This window comes from Coptis chinensis, chromosome 7, assembly GCF_015680905.1.
Source record: "Coptis chinensis isolate HL-2020 chromosome 7, ASM1568090v1, whole genome shotgun sequence".
Lineage (NCBI taxonomy): Eukaryota > Viridiplantae > Streptophyta > Magnoliopsida > Ranunculales > Ranunculaceae > Coptis > Coptis chinensis.
The window spans coordinates 7,799,636-7,826,238 of record NC_141462.1 but is presented as its reverse complement, the minus strand read 5'-3'; the positions used below and the strand labels follow the sequence as shown (position 1 = coordinate 7,826,238).

General features: G+C 36.9%; 1 protein-coding gene across 3 annotated transcripts; it reads right to left on the bottom strand.

Moving 5' to 3' along the window:
* Positions 1-10,064: 10,064 nt before the first annotated feature.
* On the bottom strand, positions 10,065-12,920 carry LOC147485706 (hypothetical protein At1g04090-like). Of its 3 annotated transcripts, none has more exons than XM_086573447.1 (3): positions 12,637-12,920; positions 10,890-11,774; positions 10,065-10,787 (listed from the first exon to the last, which is right to left on the bottom strand). In XM_086573447.1, exons 1-3 carry the CDS (start codon positions 12,776-12,778, stop codon positions 10,234-10,236), a joined length of 1,581 nt encoding a protein of 526 aa, XP_086429573.1. In that variant the 5' UTR covers positions 12,779-12,920; the 3' UTR covers positions 10,065-10,233. The 3 variants fall into 3 exon arrangements, with proteins under 3 accessions (XP_086429573.1, XP_086429574.1, XP_086429572.1); XM_086573448.1 differs by adding an exon at positions 11,868-12,031 and having other exon boundaries at positions 10,065-11,774; positions 12,637-12,776; XM_086573446.1 differs by having other exon boundaries at positions 10,065-11,774; positions 12,637-12,917.
* Between the last annotated feature and the right edge of the window lie 13,683 nt (positions 12,921-26,603).

Sequence of the window (26,603 nt, the reverse complement as noted above, 5' to 3'; positions counted from 1 at the left end):
AAGCTTGACTGCTACCTTAATACTAACGAGTGCAGTTTAGGCTTGACTGCTACCTGAATACTAAAGAGTGCAGTTTAGGCATGACTGCTACCTAAATACTGGATACTTAACAATAGAGATGTCATTGTCTCATACGAATATGGATCCCATACTTTTCCACATACATCTCCATATTTTCTTAGCCTCAAATACTACTCAATGTCATAATATCTCCATATTATCCCTCTCAAGTTGGAATATACAAGTCTGAGTTGGAACATACAAAGACATGTCTATTCCGACTTGAGCTTGAAACAGAGGAAGCCAAATACCAATACGATAAATAGATTGACCATCCCCAAAGTTATACAACCAACTAATACCCACTTCAAATAACCAAGCAAAGACAAATTTATACGACCAAAGATCAACCAATGCCAACATCAAATAACAATATTGTATTCACCAATAGTCATATTCTCATGACTTATAAGGTCCACTATGGAATGGAATGGAATGGAATGGAAAGGAAATAATTTTAAATGGTATATGTTTGGTAAAATGGGGAAAGGAATAATCATGTTTGTTTGCAAAAGCTATGGAAAGGAATAATTGTATTGTTGGGTGGGGTGTATTAGTAGTAAGTCCCTATCTATCTATTTCCTTTTCTTTCCTTTCCACAAAATTTTCAGGGGTTAGCTAAAGACACAAAACCTTTTCCATTTGTTTCCATATGGAAAAGCCCATTTCCTTTCCATGGGTAAACAAACGCCTTAAAAACTATGGAAAAGGTGGACCACTCTTATTTTCCTTTCCTTTCCATAGTGTTCCCATCATAACAAACACACCCTAAGAATTAATAAACACTGAAAAGCAAAACAAGAGATACTCAGAGTAAGTGGAAAACTACCACAAAACAACCAACTAATACCCACTTCAAAGAACCAAGCAAAGACAAATTTATACGACCAAAGATCAACCAATGCCCACATCAAATAACAATATTGTATTCACCAATAGTCATATTCTCATGACTTATAAGAATTAATAAACACTAAAAAGCAAAACAAGAGATACTTAGAGTAAGTAGAAAACTACCACAAAACATAGTTGAGCATTTTAACAAACACTTGGATGCGGAAACATACATGAACAAGTCGTGGAAATTAAGCTTGAGCTTTTTAGCCAAAGAGCTTCCAAAATAGAGTGCATCAAGAGAAAACAAATATTATATCAGCAAACCAGCGGTGAATAGTACCACAAAAGTATGATAAACAGTGATGTGAACAGTAACAATAAACAATACTGCAAACATTATAGTAAATAGTACTGTGAACAGTAACAGTGAACTGTGAACAATAAACCCAAGAGCATAAAAATAATAGAATCAACCAAAATACCACCAAATCTGCTAGCCGGAAAAGAAAATCTCTAACTCAAAGAAACAATATCACCAAAAAGAATAAAAGACAAATTAGTATGAGCCTTGTCAGCCAGTGGCAAAGCCATATGGGAGTTACATGGGACACGTGCCCTAGGTGAACTCGGTAGAAAATCTGAAGTATACTTACTGAAGTTACCAATATCTATTATCTAGTGCCATGAAATTCTCTTATATAAAGGTACCCAGCCACCACTTCAATACTCACCATCGACAACACATTGATACCATAATCATTGAAGGACCAAAATGAGATGGACAATTGTTTTCTCATCAACCAATGTATTAGGAATAATATTATTTCTTAACGAAATTTACCTTACCTGACTTTGCAAAATTATTGACTTAAAAGTGATATAGAGTATTTTAAAAACGTCTACAAGTAGCTAGAGGATAGTTTTGATCCTTGTGTAAGTTTCACAAGTCAAGTCTAAATTTTTGTATGAAAACTTGATATGTTCTTTTCTTTCATTTCTCATTTTTTGTAGATTTTTCGAAGCGCGGATTGTGAAATATGTGATGTATACCATGTCGAATTTCTTGACGTTTGGGAAATTTTCATCAAACTTTTAGAATTTCAAACTATATTGATGCATGTGATTGATTGTTGAATTTTTAATATCTCCATATATGCAAGGTGGTATATTACCTGGGGAAAACAAATTGTGATTTAGCTAAGACGTTCGGTGCCTTATGTGGAGGGGATTCTTGGCTCCGCCACTGTCGTCAGCCAAAGAGCTTCCAAAAAAAAAAAAATCATCCAGAGAAAGAGAAGACTAGATCAACAAACACCAGCGGTAACGTGTTATTTCATACAACTTGATACTCGTTTCTTCTTGTGAAAAAGATTAAAACTTCAATACTGAAAAACTGAAAAAGAATTTGTATATATATATATATATAGCCCCGCTCTTAAGCGGATGTACTTAAACGGACTTGATCTAAAATTTGAAATATCACGCGAAATATACTCACGAAGGTTTTAAAAATCGGGTCCTAAAAAGGGAAAACCCTAAACCTCGATCATATTCCCTATTCCTCTCTCTTATTCTCTCTCCCATCTTTCGTGACTCTCTCCTCCCAACACTCTCTTTCTCTCTATATCTCCTAGTTTTCTCTTTCTCTCTGTCTCATCTTATAACAAGCCCTCCCCAAAAACAAGACACAAGTACACAACACAAGTTAGAGAATCTTCTATTACACGTAAGTTTTTTTTTTTTTTCAATTTTTATATACGTTCCTAATCTAAATATTCACTTGTTAGAGACGTATTGCTACTTGCTGTAGTGATTTAAGCGCCTTTTTTTAGCTTATTATACGAACATTCATTGTAAAAGATAGTATTGTAGTGCATGTTATTAGTCATCGACAAATTGATCGAGTTAGTGTAAGCATATATAGTTGACGGGAGTTTTTTCCTTTGTTAGACTTGGTTTGTCCCTACATTGAATGTTGGTGCAGTGTATAACACTTCTATATATCTAGTTATTTGACATGGAACCTGAAGGAAAATCATAAAATGGAGATGCATACACGTACCTAAGGCATATGATGTCTTTGCGATTATACAAATCGTAATCGAAATTAAACCATGAGGGTCGGCTATAATTGTCATTCACTATATTAATATTCGGGAGGGAGGAAAATCTTTATTCACTATAATAGAACAAATGATGTTCAGGAATGAGGACTATCTAATAAGTAACAATAGTCTTTTACCTTGACCATTCCTGTTCCATTGTCACAAACAAGAGGCCGAATGTCCTTGGCGTCAGCCATTTTCTATTGTCTGAAGAAAACACGTACCTAAGGCATATGATGTCTTTGCGATTATACAAATCGTAATCGAAATTAAACCATGAGGGTCGGCTATAATTGTAGTTCTATATTTGAAGTTTAACTTGGGTTTGATATATATATATATATATATATATATATATATATATATATATATATATATATATATATATATATATATATATATATATATTTTTTTTTTTTTTTTTAATTTTTTTTTCAGGTTAGATTGTGATGGAAAATGAGGATTTCGAAATTGAGAGAGGGAGTTTAGGTGGGAAACCTAATCACATTTACAATCCCCAAGTATCAAATGATACCAAACCTAGAAAAGAACAAGAGTTTGAATCACTTGATGATGTCTACAGTTTCTAGAATAATTATGCCAAAGCTGCTGGATTCAGTGTTCGTAGTTGGTCTGAAAGGAAGAAAGATGGTGAATGTGTAAGAAAGGAATATGTGTGTTACAAGCAAGGAAAAAGTTTGGAAATAGCGGACATTGATACAAAAAGGCGTCAAGGCAATGTAAAATAAGATTGTAAAGCAAAAGTTGCTGTGACGAAGTCAAACTCTGGTATATTTCTTGTTACTGTATTTGTTGAAGGGCATTCTCACCCGTTGTCGACCCCACGAAGAGTACATCTTCTAAGATCTCACTGTGGTGTTTCCAGTGCCCAAAAATGTTTAACACACAACTTGGCATGGTAAACATACCACAACATCAGCAGTTCAGTCTTCTTGGAGTTCAGTCAGGAGGGATATAAAATATTGGTTTCACACAGAAAGATTTAAACAACCAGGAAAGGGACAAGCGTAATAAGATGAAAGGCCATGATGGAGATATGTTTTATGAGTTTTTAAAATTGGAACAAGGGAGGAATCCTTCTTTCACTTTTAAAATTGAGAGAAACGATAAACAGAGAATTACACGTTGTTTTTGGGTCGATGCAACCTCGAGACGAGCATACAAATTTTATGGTGATGTGGTTATCTTTGATTCTACCTACAACACTAATCAATATGGCTTAATTCTTGCACTGCTGTTTGGGGTTAATAATCATGGTCAGACAGTTGTTTTTGCTTGCTCATTTTTATGTGATGAGACCATATAATCATTTAATTATTTGGTTGTTCAACAAATTTTTAGAAGCTATTCCAGGCAATCCCCCAAAGATGATTATTACAGATCAAGATCCAGCAATGACAAAAGCCATTTCTCAAACTCTTCCAACCACTTTTCATAGGTTTTTTATTTTTTTATTTGTTTTACGTTATTATTTGGTACTATGTCAACAGATACTGTAGTTGGCACATACTGATGAAATTTTCGATGAAAATAGATTCAGTTATATATAGTAAGTACTACACTGAGTTTTCAAACTGCATTTGGGGATCTGAGATGAAAGATGAGTTTGACTTGAAGTGGAATGATATTCTTTAGAGGAGTGGTTTACATGAGAACAGGTGGTTGGAGTCGATGTACGAAATCCGATCACAATGGGTACCCGCACATGTGAATCACATCTTCTCTGCAGGTATGTCAAGTAGTCAACGAGCGGAAAGCGCTCATTCATTTTTTAAAATGTATGTTTCAAAAGAAAATTCTTTGGTAGATTTTATGGTTCAGTTTGGTAGGGGACTTGTGCACCAACGTCATGAAGAATTAATGGCAGATAACAAAGATATGATTAAGAAACCAAAAATGAAAATGCCCCATAGCTTTTTGGTACACATGGTTGATGTTTATACACATGAGTTATTCTTTAAATTTCAAGATGAGTTATGGGAGAGCTTGAATTATAGATTTGTACTTGTTAGTGAGAATGAGAAGTGTTGCGTTTATAAGGTTCATAGAAAAATGGCGGCCGAAAAGTCTAGAGTGCGGGAAATTTCTTATAAAAAAGATCTAGATTTTGCTTCATACACTTGTAAAAAGTTTGAGAGCTTAGGGGTCCCTTGTAGGCATATTTTAGCTTATTTGAATAAGATGCATGATTTTGATAAGTTGCGAATCAATACATTTTGAAGAGATGGTGTAAAACCGCAAAGTCGGGGCCATTGATGATGGTGGAATGGAGGTTCAAGATGATAAATTATACATCATGAAGCGGAATGAATTGATTCAAATGTCAACACTTGTAGTTGATAAATCCCTCGAAAGTGAAGAAGCAACTAAAGTGTTTACAGATGCTTTAAGTAGTGCACTTGAAAAAATTAATAAGTTGGTTGGTTGTGATACAAGTGTAGCAACACCACATGAGAAAAGTAGTCAAGCGTTTGGTTGTGATACAAGTGTAACGTGGTACTTGATCATACCATTAAGGCTCTATTTGGCAGTAGCAATTAGTGTTGTGTAACGTGGTACTTGATCATGTTTGGAGTATCCAATTCTGGTGGTTGGTGTCTTATAGATGATCAGTGTAGAAACTATTTGGTTCTCTCTTAGCCTCCCTTGGAAATTATCCCACCAATTTAATGAAAAGAAAAAGAAATCCCTTTAAAGAACATACAAAAACTAATCCAAAAGGGTTCAAATTAAAATTCCAACCTTCAATTCAATCAATTATAAAAGAAAAAAGTAAAATATATGACATTCTTGCACATTCCACGCATCAATTTTATTGAAAATCCAATTAAAATCAACAATAAAAAAACCCAAATATATTATTCTATTTTCATAAGGGAGATATTCGAAATTAATACCCAATACCCATCCTCTACTTCATCTTAATTAAATAAATAAATTAAAATCCACAAACAAAAAATAAAAAAGATCAAGCACAACAACACCCCAATATCAACTCGCCCCTTCTCAATTTATTTGTCTTAAAAAATGCATGGCAAAAGGCCAACCCCAAATTCTTCATAGTTCATCTTCACAACTTATAAATAAAAAGGTGTTATAAGGTAATGGGTAGTGAGAGATGAGCTTAAAGATAACATGGTGGGATAGAAGGATTCAAAATAAAATTTAAAGAGAAGATGGAAGAAAAGTTTGTGGGAGTTAGAGATCTAAAAATAGAGTAGTTGACCAAAGAAAGTCTTATTTTCATTTTTATTTTTTCTTTGTTTTTCTTTTGTATAACGTTATCTCTCCTAAACCCCCCGATACCATTATACACATTTTTGTGGTTTCAGAAGTCACCAGCTTCACTCGTTACTCATTAGTTGTGGCCCCTGATGTTATCATGGGCTTATTTATTGTACACGCTAGCTAATCCATACTACAAAACATAGCCTAAACTTAGATTTGAACATGATGTTCTGATACCATGCTAGTGGTACAGTGATTCTAGGAGAGTTGTGATATTGTTGTAATAGGAAAACCAAGAAGGAGAATAATAGAGGCTGGAAGAATAGATGCTTGAATAATAGGGTTTTAGAGTGTTCATACTCTATCTATAATTTCATATATACTTAACCTACCTTGAGTGTTAAGGTACCCCAATACTTGAGAATAGAAAAAACAAGATACAATTCAGTTTGGCATACCAAACTGAAGTCCACACTTATAGAAATGTGGGACGTTACATACGTCAACTATATATAGGAGGCGCACACCCTCATACAAGGACCAAAGAAGGGGCACACACCCTCATACTCCAACAAAATGATACATCTCTAGTCTTCGCTATCTTGTGAGACATGTTCCATATCATGTCAGTTTGCACAATGTTATCACTGGATGATTCTTGGAGATGTGAAAATGTGGAGTATCACTATGGTTCACTCTACATTTGTACTTAGCCATGTAGCATTTCTCCTACCTAGTTAAGAGGGATTAACTAAATGAAAATTTTATATCACCACATATAAAAATGTCGATTTACCTGCTTGACGTTTATTCGCTAATTTGTTTAATGTCTTTTGTATAATGTCCTCACTCCTCACCAGTTATTTTACATGCTTCCATTTAGATATAGACATCACAAAAGTCTTGATAGAATCAGTTTGGCAATAGTGTAAGAACCAATTGTAGCATACACCGTGGTACATATATAAATGTTTCAGATACCGCATATATGTTTATCCCTACACAACATTCGGCTCTGTTTGGCAGTGTGGATAGAGAGTCCATATTCAAGAATTGGTGATGTGGCAGTCATGTTCACCTTGTACAGGTGTTTGGTCTGTCTAAAACGTGGATACTTTAGTAAGCCCCTTGAATTGCAGGAAGCCAGGAACACAAAAGTGTGGATAAGCAAATCCAAAGGAAAAACTCAAATTCCCTAAAATGTGCTTTCTATCGATGAGAGAGAAAATAATATTAATAATAATAATATGTAAAGAATGATCTCTCTCTCTCTCTCGTGAATTGATGTTAGCACCTTTTATGAATATGAAATTCCATAACCTATTACGTACTAATTTTCAAGATTTCCTTACTCACGTTTTTTTCGTTTGTATGTTTAGAGTAAGGCTTTCGTTCTAACCTAATTATTAGGCTGACGTCACAACTAGAATATGTTCAAGGGAACTAGTGAGAAGGATTTTTGTTTTGTTGAAGATTTTTTTTTCCTAATGATTACTTACTACACAAGTTATCTAAAATTTGCAAGTTTGTTTCTTAATTAAAAATAGAAAGAAAGATAATGAGAGGATTAACCTACTCATGCAAATATTAGCTACATAGCTTTTAGGAAACAATATCACTACATCTCTAATCAGCTGCGAGTTCAAAGATAAAGCCGAAATTGATTCGAGTATCGATCCCTAGCAAGATGTACTCATCTCTGAGTCCATCTTACTAATGAGCTAGGAGTTGTCAAGATATTTCATCTCCTCCCTTCAACTCCGGGTTTCGTTCTACACCGGTCGAGCAAGTTTCACAACATGTTTTCCCCAGGACTCGCGCGCGCGAGTGTATCCAGTGTCAATGGTTCGCGCACGCGACCTTTTATAAAGTTCCAAACTCCAAACTCCAAACTCAGTTAATCTCTGCCATTTTGGCGTAGGATGAAAAACCAAACCTAAGCCTCTAATTAGTGATACTGGAATTCTAAATTCGTAACCTGCTCTTCACATGAGCATCATTAACCTTCCCCTTGGGAGGATTTTAGCTCATGATCATTGGATTCAAGTGATATGTTAATGATGCTACGATAAATTAAGAAAAGAAGAAGAATAATAATAATAAGTGCTGATTTTACCTAAGGTAAAGTATGATTTTTATTTAAAACACAAGTTTTCCACCATTAAACATATTACAAGAACTTAACTTAAGTAAAGAACAATGAAAACATGCATATGGGAATGAATGAGAATCAATACAAATCAGCCCATTTCAAAAGCTTTTTCTTATTCTCCCACGTGAATCAACTCCCACCATTACTCACATTTAATTCTATCTTATCTCCAAATCAAAACAAAGTGACACCTTGTACAAATTGACACTATTATCACCTAAAGTCTAGTCAACTTAATTAATATCATGCAAGGTGTCAATTTGTGCTAATAATTTGCACATTTTGTCTTGACTTGCTCCATGATTGATGACTCATCCAATTTTATAGGCCTGCAGAGTGGGTCCACATGTTGTGTCTAGTGGCGAGCTGAGTTTTTGACATTTTTACAACTTCTTGCCTTTGCGTAGAGTTCGTCGCACTGATCATCTAAGCAGTTCACTAGCCGAAATCAAAATCCCGGTTCAAGAGATACGAGCTTCGAAAGTTTGATGCTTCTATGCACGTAATCCCTTTCTGACTTGGAATCGTCCTGTTGGAGTTCTTGGGTTTTAGGTGGGTTTTGTTGAGCTTTGCATGAGCTACATCGGAAATCTTTACGTAGACACGTTATTCCGTGCTTAAATATTGAATTTATCTTTATTTTTACGTTGGTTACGTAAACTTGCAAATTCACGAAAATACGATTATTTCATGATTATTAAGTACATAATTAACCAAAATGTTATGTCTATACGGGGTTTTATAATATAGTTTTGGGTGCTTATCAGGAATCCTAGTAATGGAACCATGAACCTTATATATTTTCTCTCACCCCGTCTTATTTATTTCCTCTCATTAAAATCTTTTTTTTTTTCAAAAGTGGTGTTTAAATCTTCGCATTATTCATCAAATTAGAATTTTTCTTTTTTTAGGAATGCTTTTTTTGTATAAATCAATTGGAAAGAGAATTGATCTTAGTACAATTGAAAAAAAATAAATAAATAAAAAATTTGAAGAATTATTTGAAAGAATAGGTGTTTATGTATTCAATATTTAATTATAGTTTTTTTTTCCTTTTATTTGTTTATGAGTTTTTATTTGTTTTAAAGTTTTTATTTGCAAATTTTATTTATTTAATTATTATTATTATTTTTAGTTTTTCTTTTGTATGATATCAAAAATGAGTACTTGGAGTGTAAATGTCAACTAAAAAATAGTGAAGTAAAACATGTGATAAGACAAGAGACAAATACACAAATAGTTCATCTCATACTTGTATCACCTAATCATAATTAAATAATACAATATCTCTTTCAGCCAAAAAAAAATGATAAGCCAGTATTGGGGGTAAGCAGTAATTTTGATCATACGAAATACTAAAAACTTACAATAGTGACTTGTGGCTTTGAGGGTTATATCATTAAATATATATATATTTTTATGGGGTAGGGACCCTAGGGAAGAAATTAACCCGTAGGGAAAAGATTTCATCGATCATAATAGAAACCTATATTGTGGTCCACAATGAATATTTGTTTAGTTTGAAGGTGCTGCTGGTTTGTTTAATTCACGAAGTTTTTACTTGATTAATTACCATATGGGATCTAATTGAAGTAGGAAACAATGTCCTCTCTCTACCTATGTATATAGGCTATTGATTTCTACTTCTATCAATCAGCATCTTCTCAAAACAATGTACCTTTATATAATTTGATATGATAACAGCTGGTACATTATTAATTTGAATTCTAGAATTATGCATTCCACTGTCTGCATGTAATACAAAAATAAGTTTGAAAAATTACTGATCTCGGTCCCTAAAATTTACACAAACAATAATAAACGTAAATTTCAGATGACCTCATCTCCACTCCAATTATTCTTCCATTTGGGGCCTGTAGGTCCATCTTCTCCAAACAGCCCATCCGGGAATACTTTGGTAAGGTTAACACCTGGAAATAGTTTGTGAATAAATCCGAACTCTTTAGCAATGTTATTGCTAATTTTTGGACCCCATTTCCTACTAAAGTTTAACCATGGAGGCTCGACGATGGTACCTAAGTACTCGGCCGAGACTATTTCGTAATTTGAGTCCGTATCCATCAATATGTTGCTCTTTGCAGCATCATTTCTTAGTCCGATGCCCAACTCTGTGTCCCCCTGTAGAACTAATCCTGGTTTTGGGTAAGCAGCATGCCCATGTAATGAAGAATAAGCTACAAATTTGGTTCCCTCGAACTCAAGCTCAGCGGCATTCACCCAAGTTCCCTTGTCATGCTCCGAAAAGTACACTCTCCATAGCTCCCCGTTGAAATTACTAATTCTCAAGGTCACATGCTCCCAGTCACCAATATGTTCACCTAGCTTTTTAAAATGAATATTAATAAGCTGTACCTTGGCCGTTGCTGGTCCATTGAAGGGATAAAAAATCCAAATAGAAATGTCAGTGAATGTTGCGCCTAGCATTGGTTTTATATGTAAGTAAGTCGTTGCGCTTTGTAGGTCACCTTTCTTGACTTCATCTTTAGCGCCCTCGTCGATAGGAAGATCTAACCAATACGCTCCGTCGTCTGTACCCCCTTGAGGAAGGTTTAGACCATTAGGCTGAATCGAGATAGGATTCGATTCGTTCCCCTTTTGGTACAGTAGGGCTCCCTTACTAAATAACCAGTCTACTGAAGAAGGTAAGTAATCCTCATCTGGATGAAAATAGATCCTTGGAGAATGAGCTTGTACTAGTGCTTCAATTTGCGTAGCATTTGGCATGTAAGCTAGAGTAAAGTTTACATTCTTTAGACAAAACAGAGGTAAGGGTGTATCTGCTCCAGCAACTTGAACGACAAATGTACCTACTTGAACACCAAGAGCATTGGTGCCCCTTGTCGTTGGTCTCAATCCATAGACAATGATTTGACCTGTGCCTTCTCCCCATATCCATTCATCCTGTTCACCAGATTCAAGAAGGTCTGAACGAACACAACGAACCTTTTCGAGTGGTGGCTTATTTGTAGAATTGGTGACGACTAGTCCCACTGCACTATAACCATCAGGAGGGGACGGTAGCCAAATGTAGCCATTGCTATCATTTGTCACATTCATCGACTCGCTGCTCCATACAAGCGTGTAATCGACTGGCATTTTCAGTGTTCCATTTGAAGACTCATTTTGGTTATCTTTAGCAGCAAGAACCCACCCCCCGAAAAGAGGCTTGTTATTGGCTTGAGCATAAGAACCAAGTATGGAAAATCCATCAGGTAATGAGGAAGCTTCAAAAAATGTAACCCCGAAGTCCTCTGGTCCTCCGTAATCCGTTCTCCAAACTTCTGTAAACTGAGAGATCTGGCACAACTCTAGGCCTCCTAGATTTATGCTTCCACTTGCAAAGTCGCCTCCTGTACAACAATATTCAACAATCAGGGCTTCTTTAGACGAACGATTATAATATGTGTTGAAGAAAAACATGACAAAAACTATATATGTAGCACCTAAAGTTATGGATATTTTCTATGGACTCTGTCGAGCACATTTTTTTCTGCAGCTATCCCATCAGCTTTTGTAGCATTTTCCACTTAACAACATCCACCTTCAACCTATGCCGTCTTTTTGCTGTGTGCAGACCATGGGCAACCATGTATTGCCTCATCTGGTGCTGCAGACACATCGAAACCATTTAGTCAACTTCTCTTTTTCATCTATACGTTACATCTTAATCCCTTGGAGTGTGGTTTATTAAGCATTAAAATGAAATGGTTTGGGTGTAATTTATTTGATATGCATATCCCATTGCTCCAAATGAAGCCGAGCAGCAGAACGTCTCCACCCCCACCCTGTATAAATTGTCCTCTCCGTCCTGTGTTGCTAGAGTGATCATCTATGGAGTAAAGGTAGGTGATGCTGTAAGCTTGTAGACCCTGTAGTAACTAGTATGTCTTATAGTGATTACCAGAAAATAAGAATATTAAAAGGAAACAAAAAAAGGATCAGATTACGTCTATTCCTAATCCAAACAGATTATTACGAGTAATCTGACCACTTTTCTTTCGTTTTACTTCTTGTTTGGTAAACATGAATACGCGCTTAAGACTCTATCTCTAATGTTCTGGTCTGGTATAGAATGGAACTTCTAATCGTGAAAACAACTCCATCATCATCATTCCAAAGAATCCAAACCATTTCCACTGCGAAAATGAATATACTGTTCGATAGTTTTAGTTAAACGATAAAGTCGATCTGTAATATGAAAATTTCATTTACCTTTCTTATAATCAGTTTTAACATCCTTGACACCATATTCATCCTTGTGCATAAGTTGATCATCTTTTTGATAAGATTCCACAATGATAAGCCATGAACATAGTAACAGAAGTGCTAGATACAGAAACAGAGAAAATTCCATCAAGGACTTCAGGTAGAAAGAGGTCGATCTTTGTTTATATAAAGAGGAAAACGTTACTGTAATTACTAGGAGCTCTATTTGGCGTTTTTTGTTGCTAGGCAACAATATTTACCATAATCCATGCTAGAATGTTTCACTGACTAAGTCAACTGGTAGACTATTTTTATTATGAAATTTATGAGATTCAGTTCCTACCATTTTTATTATATTTCTTCATGTGAATCCCGCCATGATTTGGATCCATATTCACATCTCAAAAGTTCAGTAGCCTGTTTAAGGAAGGTTTTGCTTAGATATCTTTGGAAATTGATCCTGGTCCATGGTGTGTTAGTGTTTGAATTTGGTACGAAATAGAAAAATGGTGATAATAATTTCCATAAAATGAAGAACTTGTATCAAATTTGGAAATCCTTTAATAAAATAAAATCGTCTATTAAAAGCCATAAAATGAAGAACTTGTATCAAATTTGGAAATCCTTTAATAAAATCGTCTATTAAAAGATATGTTAAGAAATCTAATCTGTAAGAGATTTTGATTGTAAAACTCCTACTAAATTATGAATCAATTTAAGATTACAAAGTTTACAAACCATCATTTTTAGGTGGGCATGCGTAGTGAACGTGTAGAATGGCTCCATAACGAGGAAATCTCAAGTATTGAACGTGGAGAATGGCTCCATTCTGAGGTAATCCAACGGGTCATGTATTCTACACCCACCGAATTAGATTGGGCAGCCTCTAGGCCAAGCCCAACAAAAAGTCCAATAATAATAGCCCAATACACCCCAAACCTCAACGCATACCGGTTACTCGTTTTTGCAACCGTTCTAACCGGTATCATTTTTCTTTATTATGAATTTTTATGTTTGTGTAAAAAAAAAAAAAAAAAAGAGTTTTCTCTCGTCTCTCGCCATTGTTAAGAACCTTCAAACCGTAAATCATCAAGTGTTGCTTGCAAATGCTATTTAATTGACTGGCGAAAGAAGTATGGAATTCCAATAGACTGCCCAGAGGATTTTTGAAGAAAGGACAAGAGTAACTTAGGAGTGATAAAGCGAAACCACCATTAAAGAACCGGCGTCAACACTGACGGCTGGTGGCTGGAAAAGTTGCCCACCCCCTCTCTAGCACGCGGTCTCTCTCAAGAGCACTCACAGGAGTCAACAAAAGCTTGGTCTTGGCTGAACGTGTTGGATCTCGATCTAGCCAGCAGATCTGAAAGGCAGGTACAATTGTTCATCGTTCATGGGTAGAGAAGATAGTTGACCCCTCTTGATCCGTAGAAATCCTTCTGAGTTTGGGTTGTGTCGAAACCATGGCTCCATTACTGTGGTTGTTCCTGGAGTTTTATGCTGAACAAGTTTGGATATGGTGTGAGAACTCGCGCACAAGTTTGGGACTTTAAACAAAAGGTGTTTGGCAGGAAACAAGGGAGGCGATAGCAGTTAAGGGGTGCATTTCAATCAACTGTTCTCTATGGGTGGATATGATAGATTGATTGGTTGGAAAACGATTTCTTGGCTGATGAACTTTGTTATGATTGTTGTTTTTGGGTTTCTGAGGAGAGGAGTTGGTAATAACTTCTAGATTTGGTTAATCCTTAGCCTTGCGATGGGGAAGACATCACTTAACAGGCGGTTACACCTTCTCGGCTATCCGGAAGAAGGAGTTCGGGTTGCTCAGATCCGTCCGCTCTTCTTGGGCCTGACCTGGTTGGGCCGGTAGACATGAAGTTTTGGTCTTTTTTGTTGTTGGGCTTGGCTAGGTTGTTAGTTCATGGACATGTTTCTAGCACAGGAAAATAGCTTTTGTTCGGTCCAGTTTGGGCATCCTGTAGATATAGATTTGTAAGCTGATAAACGATAAAATTGAATAGTTTACCTACGAAATGAACGATGAACTCTCAAAACGTAAGTAAACTAAAACTATTTATGTGTCTATATTTATCAAAGTTCCTACTCTCAATTCTATCGAAATAGAGTGGAGTAACAAATTCGTTCTACTCCTAGTTCTCTAGCATGGAATGTTTTCTAGTCTAATTAATCGGTCTTAAGTCTAATGAGAGCTTTACGAAGGGTGTTATACTACGATATAATATGAAATTGATTATGTTGAATTTAAACTACGAATGCTATGGAAATATGATTGTTTTTTAATCTAGATAAAGGATTAGAAGGGAATTGAATCCACCTCGAATCCAACTTAGTAACCTAGCATAGATTCTTGTATCTCGATTCTCACATTCTTATGGCAAGAATTTCGAGTTCTAATCCCTAGTGTTCATGGCATTTCTACCAAATACTAACTAGCATGTGAGGTCGTCCACCCATTCTCATGGCGAATCACGACCTTCTAGAGTGGAATAGATTCTACAATGCTTCTACACTATACCACTAAGTTTTCATCAAGGCTTCATCAACCCCTCTAATGGAGGTTTTAGCCTTGAATCATCAAACCATCATTTTCCATTGAATTATAACTACACATCATATTAAAATTCTAACTTAACTAATTTAACTAACAATGTTTCAATCTACTTAAACTACTAGTCTAATTAATCCATAAATGATAATCAACAAGAATTAAAATTAGATCTATAAATTGAAATGACAAAAATCGAAATTGATAGAAATAACTATTTTATTTATCTAATCAATCAAGAACAATGATTCAAGACTTAATCTAAAACAAGAATTGAAATTGGAACTTAAACTTAATTACTTAAAACTAGATCTATAATTATATATATATATATATATATATATATATATATATATATATATATATATATATTTTTTAGGTCTAACTAGCTACCATTAACAAAGAGTGAAGCTTTGGTTTTATACTTTCAGATCCAAAATCGTGCATGGGCTTGGAGCCATGTCTTGGGCCAATCAAGAATCGACTTAATCCAAAACCCAATACTTTTAAATCAAAAGGCCTCTTCAACTGCAGTTGGCTTCAATAGACTTTTCGTCCACTTCTGCTCCTCTAATTGGATCAAGGCTTGGACCATTGGAAAGCTCTTTTGGCGAACCGGTCGTTTTGACATAAAGTAGGTCCCATTCCGAGGTCCGAGTCCAAAGATACACGACTTCGGAAGTTCTCACGACTTGTGTCTTTGCTTATGCCCGTCGACTTTTCAGGTTTTTGACCTTTTTTAGAAAGGCTTTGTCTTTTTTGAATCTTGGCCTTTAATCACGGAACTCCTTAGTAACCGACCTTTGCTCCTTTATCTTGCTAAAGTGGCACATTTCTCTGAGAATGGACTTTGAAACCTGAAATGCATAAAACACGTAATCGGTGTTAACTCTTAATTATTACTCACATAATTGGTCTAAAAGTATGATCATTCTGGGTTAAAACTACAGTTTTGGGCTCTTATCAAACCACCCCAAACAGCATTTTGCTTGTCCTCAAGCAAAGATGAGAAATTAGAATAAATAAGTGACCAAAATGGAGTTCTAACTACTACTCGTTTATTTGAGTCGCGATTGCATTGATCACATATCTGCAAGGCGCTAAACCACTAGGAGTTCCCTAGTGGACGAAGTTATAACCTTGTGAGAGTTTTTCAGATGAAGGTACTCACAAAAACTTCAACTATACTACAACGACTAAGAAATAAAACTATTGTTTCCTCATTCATGTCCCAACTATCTATACATCTCACTAGCAAATGAATAAGAATAACCAAGTAAAAAAACTAAGCTAATATATGCATAATAATCAATCATCTATGATACTGAATATAAATACTATGAGTAATACTATGAAATGCCTAGCGTGTTCGTTTAAAAACTTCGGAATAGCATCCTTAAGTAGGTCCTCACATAAATGTCAAGGCGAAAACCACTCTCGATTTTTTCCGCTCAAGTTTATTCTACTCCGGTTAATGCGAAAGCAAGCACACTTTACCTTACAATCTCAATGACAACAAGGAAGTTCGGAGTCGATCAAACACATCTGCCACTTACTATCACACTAACCTATTCCTAATTGAGCTAGAGGTCTTTATTAGGTGTTGGGGATTAGGAGATGGTTTAAGAATGAAAGAAATGGATATTCAAAAGGACAAGTCCGAGATAGTAGAGTCTTCATATTATGTAACTTAGAAAACCTTGTTATTTACTTTTGCTTCTACACTTTGTTTCCATCCTTAGCCATATTTTTTTTTTTTTCTTTGGCTTTTAACTCCTTTTATTCTATTTTTTCGGAGTTTTTATTTTATTTTTATTTTTATTTTTCTTTTCTTTGGATGGAAACTTCTTTTTTTTATTTTCCTCAAGCAATTAACTAACTTTTGTTTACACCTTTTTTTTCTTTTTTTTCTTCCTCATTCTATTCTCAGACTTATTCTAGATTTGGTAGGTTGATTTTTTTATTTTTTTATTTATTTATTTATTTATTTTTATTTATTTATTTATTTTTTTTATTTTTTTTTTTTTTTTTGTAACAGGGTAAAGGATTTGTGGGTTATGAAAGGCTAAAGAAAGGCTCAGAGGGGCGACTAGCGGAAAATAATTCATAGGTTTGAATTTCTGGCTATATCGATCCAAAGAGGGCCTAAATTCTCGCTATAGCAAGTGGACGTGTGATTTCTCTATCCGGATTTTACTTCTCCCTTGTGTCATTTCTCAAATGTTTCGCTCATATAAGGCTTTAAGCTATATTCTCACAGGATTTGTAGAATAAGTACTCTAGCTTAGCTTTCATAAACTTACTGCTAACAATCATAGATACTCATGTAATATATTTATAGATAGATGCAAAGATTATTACCTACATATTAACCTAAGTTTCTAACAATTATTCTGATGCAAAAGCTATGTGAGACTTCTAGATTGTTAAGAGCATAGAGAAAGAAAACAATACCAATATTCCTAAGTGTATAGCATAAATTTATTTATTTTTGTTTTTGAAAATTTTTAACTTGAAAACAAATGCATATTATACATTTCTATATCCTAACAGATGCCTTAATTACACGTGTTTCTATGCCCCCCCCAAACAAGAAACATGCTTTGTCCTCAAAGCATTTAAATAAAGAGGGTAGAAAAATACCATGGAAACGCTGCGTGAAATTCCCGGACATCCGCAAAACAAGGTTAGAACATACTAATATAGGAAATAAAAATACTGACACAACTCTATAAGAGTTCCACCCATTATGGGGTTAACAAAATTAAATTTGCTTGGGACATAAGCAGACAATAACAAAACTAAAACTTACCTTATCTCCCCGCATCCTCCTCCTCCTTAAAAGAGATGAGGTTCCTTCAAGATCCCCGCTAGTCCATTATAACTTGCCAAGCTTGCCGCCATTTATCATCTACTAATGCTAACCTGTTAAGTGTTATTATGTCTAATGGGATGTACGGGGCGACCAAATGAGGCTGCACCTGCCATCCCGGCCAAGTCATTATTCGCAATGAGCGAACCACCCAATTGGTGGGTCTCATGACTTCAACCCTTTTCCAATCTGTGAATTTTTTCACGTAATCACGTGTAAAAATAACTACGCATGATGCGGCTTACTAAAAACAGCATAAGAAGATACTTATGCCTCATGCTTTGGGCTCTCTTAAGACTAGCGACTAAAACTTCGGGAATGTCATATCGGGTAACGCCCCTCAAAAAGCGAGAAAATGTCACCGCAAGATCGTTTTGTAGAAATGAACCGCCATTCCCCAAAATATTCATCGGGATGAATAACATGGTGGTGCCTACGCTTAGGGAAAGACTACCAAGGGAAATGCTATATCGCCTCGGTCCATTACTCGAAATACCCCTCCCCCATAATACTCATGGAAATATGTATAATCATAAAGGTATGCATTATCGGTCATATATGCCCATGTGTGAACAGGATAAGGTATTGGTAATCCTGAAACTAAAGCGACCACATTTTTATTGAATTGATGTGTCGTGTCATTGACTACGACGGAGAATTCTTGTTCTCCATCCTGATTACAATAGAATTTAACGTGGTCGTAGAAATAAGCAGTAAGCTTTGGTGAATATGAATCGTCATCACTTACCGATGATGACGCCATCCTAATCATGAGGATCCTCGTGGTCGGAACCAATGTCCATAGGTCTCGGTTCCCAATACATCTTCGAAAGACTGTTCAGGTATGACTATAGGAGATGTCATCTCAACGACTCCTTGAACAGTTCCAAAAATCCTGGAAAGACCCACAAAAAATTGGAACTTCCGTGTTCACAGATGGCAGGGCGCGGGTGCGCTCGCTATGGGCGCAGGTCGCGCTCGGGGGTTTTTAAAATTACAGTGTTTTTGTTTCAAGCGAGGCGCTGGTCCTCGAAGTTTTAAATTACAGAGTTTGTCCTCTCGACTAAAGAGGAAATTGTACTAAACCGCTTGTGAAATTGGCGAAGCAGCGCCAGCGCTCGTAGAATCTTTGAAAACAGAGTTTAGAGGAAAAAGAAGGAAAAGCTTGGAATGAAAGGTCGCGGAATGATGGTGGGGTGTAGTGTGGTTTGTTAGTGTAGAATGAAGGGGAGTTTAAATAGGTTCTCGAGCTTCCAAAACGAATCGGCAAGTTCCCAAATTGTTTTAAGGCAATTTCCGAAATAGAAAAATTCCAACCCAAAAACGAAACAAACCATTTTCGCGGATTTTCTAAAAATTCTGGTATCTTTCATAATGGATTTAGAATAGTAACTTCTAAACTCTCCTACATTTCATGCTACCACCACACAAATCATAGATATGCCGATATCGGCCAAATTCTCAACCTTTCCTCCAAAACAACTTTTACAAAGCAGATGATCATATAACTAATTATATTAAAACTAAAATTTAAAAAGCAAACAACATAAAACAAACACCTTAATATTTAAATTTAACAACCGAATTAAAATCCAACTAATAAAACAAAATCATGAAATAACAAATAACACAAACCGATGGTGAACACCTAGTTATGTGATGAAGATGGACCCGAGATGGAGATTGGCTTGAACCATCGTCGCCGGCGACGACGCTCATGCCTGTCCGGACTCGGCTGAAACAGAGTCCTCCACGGGTGGCATGCGTCGTAGAATCTCTATTCGGAACAAGCGCTGTGCTTCCATCTCAGTCCTAATTACTGCATGCTGGGCTTGTTGATGCTGGTGGATAGTCTCCATGTTAGACAAGATATCGCCCCGAACCCTTCGAAGCATTTCAAATCTCGCCCGAAGGTTCGTTTGCTTCTTTCGAACTACAATCTGTCTATCTCGGATATCTTCACAAATACCATAAACGCAACGCAAGGCAGTTTGCAACACTTGCATGTGTTCTAAATTAGAACTACATTTATCTAATGCATCGTCATCCAGACATGTCATATCCTCCCTTTCATCCTCCGACTCAACCATTTTTTCTTTCGCATAACGGCCAAGTCTCTTGGATGCAATCCGTAGATAGATACTTGCATTAGAATGCAATTTGATCTTAATAGGAGCAGATCTTGCAATAGCTCTAAAGGAGAGCATGATCTTAGTGATCAATACGGGAAGAGGCGCAAGCTTTTCCCCACTCCTCGAATCACATTAAACATTAAATCGAGGATGTAGAAATTATACTTATTTGTTTGCAAAATCCGAGAGAACGCGCGCATACATTGCGGGCCGATATCAATCGACTTTGTCTTTCCCGGACGTTCCTACCAATCCACCGAGCTCTGACCGGTTGATTGGTTCTCGTGGTCGATCGGCGACGAATGAGATGTCGGATTGTATTCACCCTCCACGACGATCCTTCATCAAAGTAGGAACTCCAAAGATCTTTGATTCCCGAATTGTTGTTACCGTGTTGCTTTCAAAGCCGTAATTCCTAACAAGTTTAGCCAACAACTATCTCGTTACTTCCCTCCTCGTTCCTCGCTACCTTTATGAAAATCCTATCCCCTCAATTCTCGCTTCTTATAAAACTGTTCTACCAAATCATAGTGATAGAACTCCTCAAATGAAAGTACCACAACCGTTCCAATGCCTCCTAATCATCTCCATGTCGTAAAATGGCACGAAGCTGTCGGAAGCAAACGCGTGCTCCGGCAAAATTCTTCGTCGTAGCGCCATTGAAGTTTCTGAGACAACTAATGGTTTTGTAGACTGTGGGGGAGGCGAGTTTGAAGAAAAACTACTAAAAACAACGGTGGTGGCGGTGGTTACTTGAATTGGTGGCTTTTTTTCGGAGTTGGGGTGGTGGTGGTAATGGTTTAGAGAAGATTTTAGTTGGATTTGATTATTTTGGTGTGGGTGTAGTTAGGTTTTCTTCTCTCTCTCTATTTTTTTTTTATTTTGGTGTTCAAGGTTTGATTTAAACTTGGTAACCGGCGGGATTGAAAGGGAAAGAACTGCGTGTTTTTGGGAAGGAAGGAGACGCACAGTTGTGCATGCGGTTTGGGCCCAAGCCCAATTTGAATTCCGAAATTTTCCGATTTTTCGCGCAATTTCAAATTCAATTTGCCGCTTCGTTACTGGCCCGATTTTGGCTAATGAGTTATGGAAATGATCAGTAGAGAATTTCCAATTCAATGATCCATAAAACACTCAATTCCAACCATGGGTGACGTATAAGAGGGTGGAAAAATGCCTCGAAGTGCGTGTGTGACGTAAGTTATGCGACGGGCGAAATCTAAGTTTAGATTACGTCAACCCAATTGAACTACAAGTAATGGGCCTAAGCAACACAAATGGAAAGTTCGAGCAATCCAGATGGAAAGACAGATTGCCCACCCCCAAATAAATTTTTAATCACAAAATTTGTTTTAACGCGGGTCGTTTAAAGTCAGATTCCCAAGACTTGTTGGATTGCTATTTCTATGATTAAGAATTTTTTTTATTATTATTTTTTTTATTATATATATATTTTTTTATTAGTTTATTATAAGAAAAACGAAAACAATAAATACATAATTCACCCCATAGAGGAACATGACTCAAAAACCGAGAAAACATGTAAAAGTGGAAAATGTGAATTATGTTAACTGTGGACTTAGGATCCGGTACTTACAGCCACACACTCCATAGGGAGGGCCCGGTTACCTGAATGGTGCACTTACCACTATATGGAAGTGAAAGGAAGTACACCAATGACAAAGGTCAATCCTCATAGATGTCTCTTGTAAAAGGACTTCCTCTACATCGTGGGGACGAAGTTCGTGAAAATGTTTTAACCGTTGACCATTAACTTGAAAGGTACCGTTGTCATTTGGATTTACCAAGGTGATTGCCCCGTAAGGGGTGACTTCAAGAACTGAAACGGGCCGCACTAACGGGTTTTAGTTTTCCGGGAAAATATGTAGGCGGGAGTTGTAAAGCAAGACCTTTTAACCGACCACAAACTCTTTGCGCTAAGATTTGCTTATCATGAACACGCTTTCATGTTAGCTTTATAATCCTTCAGCGAGATCGTAAGAATCGCCACGGATTTCTTCAAGCTCATTCAATTGCAACTTCATATTTTGACACCCCTCATCAATATTGAAGTTAAGGCTTTTATAGCCCACGAGCACGATGCTCTAATTCAATCCGCAAATGGCATGGTTTCCCAAATACAAGTCTAAAGGGAGACATACCTATAGGAGTTTTGAAAGCAGTTCTATACATGCATAAGGCATCCGATAGACGCTTCGACCGATCTTTCCTATCGAGTTTACGCTTGTTTCTAAAATCTTTTTGATTTCCCTATTAGAAACTTCTACTTGTCCGCTAGTTTGTGGATGATAAGGAGTTGCTACTTTGTGTGTAACTCCATACTTTTTCACTAGGGATGCAACAACTCAAGTTGCAAAATGTGTTCCACCATCACTAATGATGATGGCTTAGGAATGCCAAATCGGCCGAAAATATATTCTTTAATAAAAAATACAACGGTCTTATGGTCATTGCTACGGCAAGCTAGGGCCTCTATCCATTTAGACACGTAGTCCACGACAACTAGAATATAAATGAAACCGTGGGAAACAGGAAAGGGACCCACGAAATCAATGCCCCAAACATCAAAAATTTCTACTATCAAGATTGGATTTAATGGCATCATATTACGTTTCGTGATTCGCCCAAGTTGTTGGCAACGAATACACGTCTTGCAATGCACTTGGGCATCCTTAAAAAGGGTAGGCCAATAAAATCCACATTGAAGAACTTTAGCGGCTGTTTTCATCCCATTAAAATGGCCACCACACTCTTTGTCATGGCGAACGATAGAACTTCATTATATTCCCACCGGGAATACAACGACGAATAATCCGATCCGCATAAATACTTAAAAAGGTATGGCTCATCCCAAAGTATAACTTAACTCGGCCAAGAACTTCTTACGTTCATTTCTTGACCAATTATAAAGCATAACATCAGCCGCTAAATAATTTACAATGTCGAGATACCATGGTCTTTGAAAAAAATCGCATCTACGATGCTCATCGGGGAAAAAGTCCGGTATGGACTCGGAATCACTCGATCGTCCGTTTGTGAGTCTAGATAAGTGGTCGGCAACTACATTTTCAACCCCTCTTTTGTCCTTTTATTTCTAATGTGAACTCTTGCGGAGAAGGATCCAACGGATTAATCTCAAAGCATCCTTCTTTGCAAGAAGGTACTTAAAGGTCGCGATGGTCCGTGTAAACTAAAGTTTTAGAACCAACCAAATAAGGACGAAACTTATCTAAAGCATAAATGACAGCTAAGAATTCTTTTTTTGTAGTTGAATAATTCCGTTGAGCATCGTTTAAGGTTTTACTAGCATAATAAATAATAGTGGACTTATTATCTAGTTTTTTGTCCCAAGATCGCACCAACCGCATAGTCACTAGTATCACACATGAGTTCGAAAGGTTTAGACCAATCGGGAGGCTATATAATTGGTGCGAGAGGTTATGGCGGCTTTTAAAGTTTCAAAAGCCCGTTATGCGGTTAAAATTAAAATCAAAGATTGCATCTTTCAAAAGCATATTAGTTAAAGGCCTAGCTATTTTTAGAAGTCTTTAATAAACCGCCTATAAAAACCTCGCATGGCCTAGAAAGGCTCTAATATCACGCGACAGTCCGTGGTTTAGGTAGGGTCGCTATCTTATCTAGTTTGGCTTTATCTACTTCGATACCATCACTAGATAATGATGTGACCTAGTACTATGCCCTTTTTCACCATGAAATGACACTTTTCCCAGCTTTAAAAACGAGGCTCTTTTCTTCACACCGTGTCAAAACCTTAGATAGGTTAGACAAACAATCGTGAAGGAGTCTCCATAGATAGAAAAATCATCCATGAAAACTTCCATAAAAGCTCTACCATGTCACTAAATATATGAAGCATACACCGGAAGGTACGGGGAGCATTACAAAGGCCAAAAGGCATTCGTTTATAGGCATACGCTCCAAAGGGACATGTGAAGGTAGTCTTTTCTTGGTCATCAATATCAATAATAATCTGAAAATAGCCCGAGTAGCCATCCATAAAAACAATAAAAAGCATGACCCATTTAGGGCGCTCGAAAGCATTTGATCTATAAAAGGTAAAGGAAAGTGATCCTTTTGTGTCATAGCATTTAAACGCCCCAGAATCAATACATATCCTTCATTTCATAGGACTTTGTGTGACAACATAGTCACCCTTCCCGTTACGTACCATGGTAACTCCCGATTTCTTAGGAACTACATGAATGGGGCTTACCCATTTGCTATCAGAGATTGGGTATATGATACCCGCATCGAGTAATCGTAAAACTTCTTCCCTAACCACCTCTTTCATGGCAGGGTTCAAGCGACACTGAGGTTCGCGAGAAGTCTTCGCGTTATCCTCTAAATGGATACGATGAGTGCAAACATTAGGGTCAATTCCCTTAATGTTGGCTAGGGACCAACCAATCGCCGACCGATGTTCCCTAATCACCCGGATTAAACGTGTCTCTTCATTCTTAGATAACAGAGAAGATATACTTACCGGATGACTACCATCCGGATCAAGTTGAATATATTTTAACTCCGGGAAGAGGTTTAAGACCGGGTGGAAGGAAAATCAATAGATGTTTCAATTTCGGGTCCTCATTTTGCATAATGAATACTTGCTTTGGTAGCAAGTCTTCATACTGAGTATATGAAGCAACCGAAGGGTCTACAATTGGTGTGGACTCAAGGATGGTGTTGACTTCCTCTAAGTAGAAGTCATTTACAAAATCTGAAGTTCCAAAAGAAAGGAATTTGTACATATTGTTTTCGAAACGTGTTGTTAAAATAATCTTGAGCTAAACTCTCGATCATGCTAACCTCCCCATCTATGTATCTAATCGATAACTCTGTTTCATCATTTTAAAACATTTACCTCAATTGTAAGATGGCCAAAAGATAAGGACATCTTACCATCGCGTAATTTATAAGTCGTTGGCGGTTGCCAAGAAGGGGCTACTAAGATGATCGGTCTGAGTCTTTAGCGACTTCGTATCGAGGATAACAAAATCGCCAGGATAGTAAAATCCACGAACCTTAACAAGCACGCTTTTCCACTACACCCTTTAGGATACTTAATTGACTGGTCCGCTAATTGCAACATTATTTTTGTAGGTTGCATTTCCGTAGACCTATTTGTTTATACAAGTAATAAGGGAGTAAGTTAACACTTGCCCCCCCGTGTCTAATAAAGCGTGCCGTGTGTGGGAATCTCCTAAGGTGCATTTTACAATAGGGACGACCGGGGTCCTTGTACTTAACAATTCCATTATTTTCGGATAAAGTTGGGAACTGCTTCCGCTTAAAAGCGCCTTTAATTATGTTGGTCTTACGCCTAGTAGTGCACAACTCTTTAAGAAACTTAGCGTGGTTAGGTAGCTTTTAATAGCTTCGAAAAGGAAGGTTTATCGTTAGATTCTTGAAAACGTTCCTAATCTCCTCAAAGTTTGTATCCCCGGGTTAGCATGGCTAACTTCGAGGGAATGGTAGTTTCGGCTCTATATTTAGCGTATGGCTCGACTTGATGTGTTACCTTGGCTTTCTATTTCTTAGTTTGTTGTTTAACCGGTACCTCTACGCTGGTAGGCTCTTCAGTTTCTACCTTGTGGTATCTAGTTCGATATCCGGTGTAGAGTATCACGGGGTAACTATAGGCATAGTTATCGTGTTATCAACCACTCTTCCGAGGCGAGAGAGTGGTGATGGCATTAAGGTCACCTACGATTGTAGTTTCAAGACTAGTGTTACCATTTACCTCAAAGGTCGTGTTTGCTTTGTTTTAGGGTTTGGTATCGCTTTGTCCCGAAACACTTTTGTTGGGCTTTCTCTTGGGCTAACTATTGTATGCCCCGATTTATGGATTGTAAGATCTGTTGGTTTGATTGAGTCATTGATTGGAAAAGTTGTTGTGTAACCTTGTATAAAGGCGTCTATACGATTCGGATGTGATGGTGTAGTAGTCACAGGTGGTGCGACTGGAACTATCTCACGTTGATTATTTATGGGTGGGTTGTGATAGTTACTATTGTTAACCGGAACGATACCTCTATTGGTATTATAACTATTATAATTACCCTGACCTTGTGCTAAACCTTGTCGTGGTTGCGCTTGGTTGTTATAATTTTATAATTTCCCTAACTTTGTCCATGTCCTTGCCTAGGTGGAGCTTGATTATAGTTGTTTGCTTGCCTAACATTTTGGTTATTCAACCCTGGAGGTGAAACTTGTTGATGATTTCGCCAACTAAAGTTGGGATGTTGTCTCCATGGGGCATTAGGAATAGGATAGCTATTAATGGAGCAAACATTGTCTTGCTCTAATTGTTGTTGTTCATAGGCGAGAGGACAATAGGATTCGGGTGCTTTCGGGACTC

Bases quoted from the DNA above. Each gene is read 5' to 3' on its own strand.
- LOC147485706 (XM_086573446.1), bottom strand. From the start codon at position 12,778: ATGGAATTTTCTCTGTTTCTGTATCTAGCACTTCTGTTACTATGTTCA. The intron at 11,775-12,636 runs GTAAATGAAATT...ATTGTTGTACAG, and splicing joins TAAAACTGATTATAAGAAAG to GAGGCGACTTTGCAAGTGGA.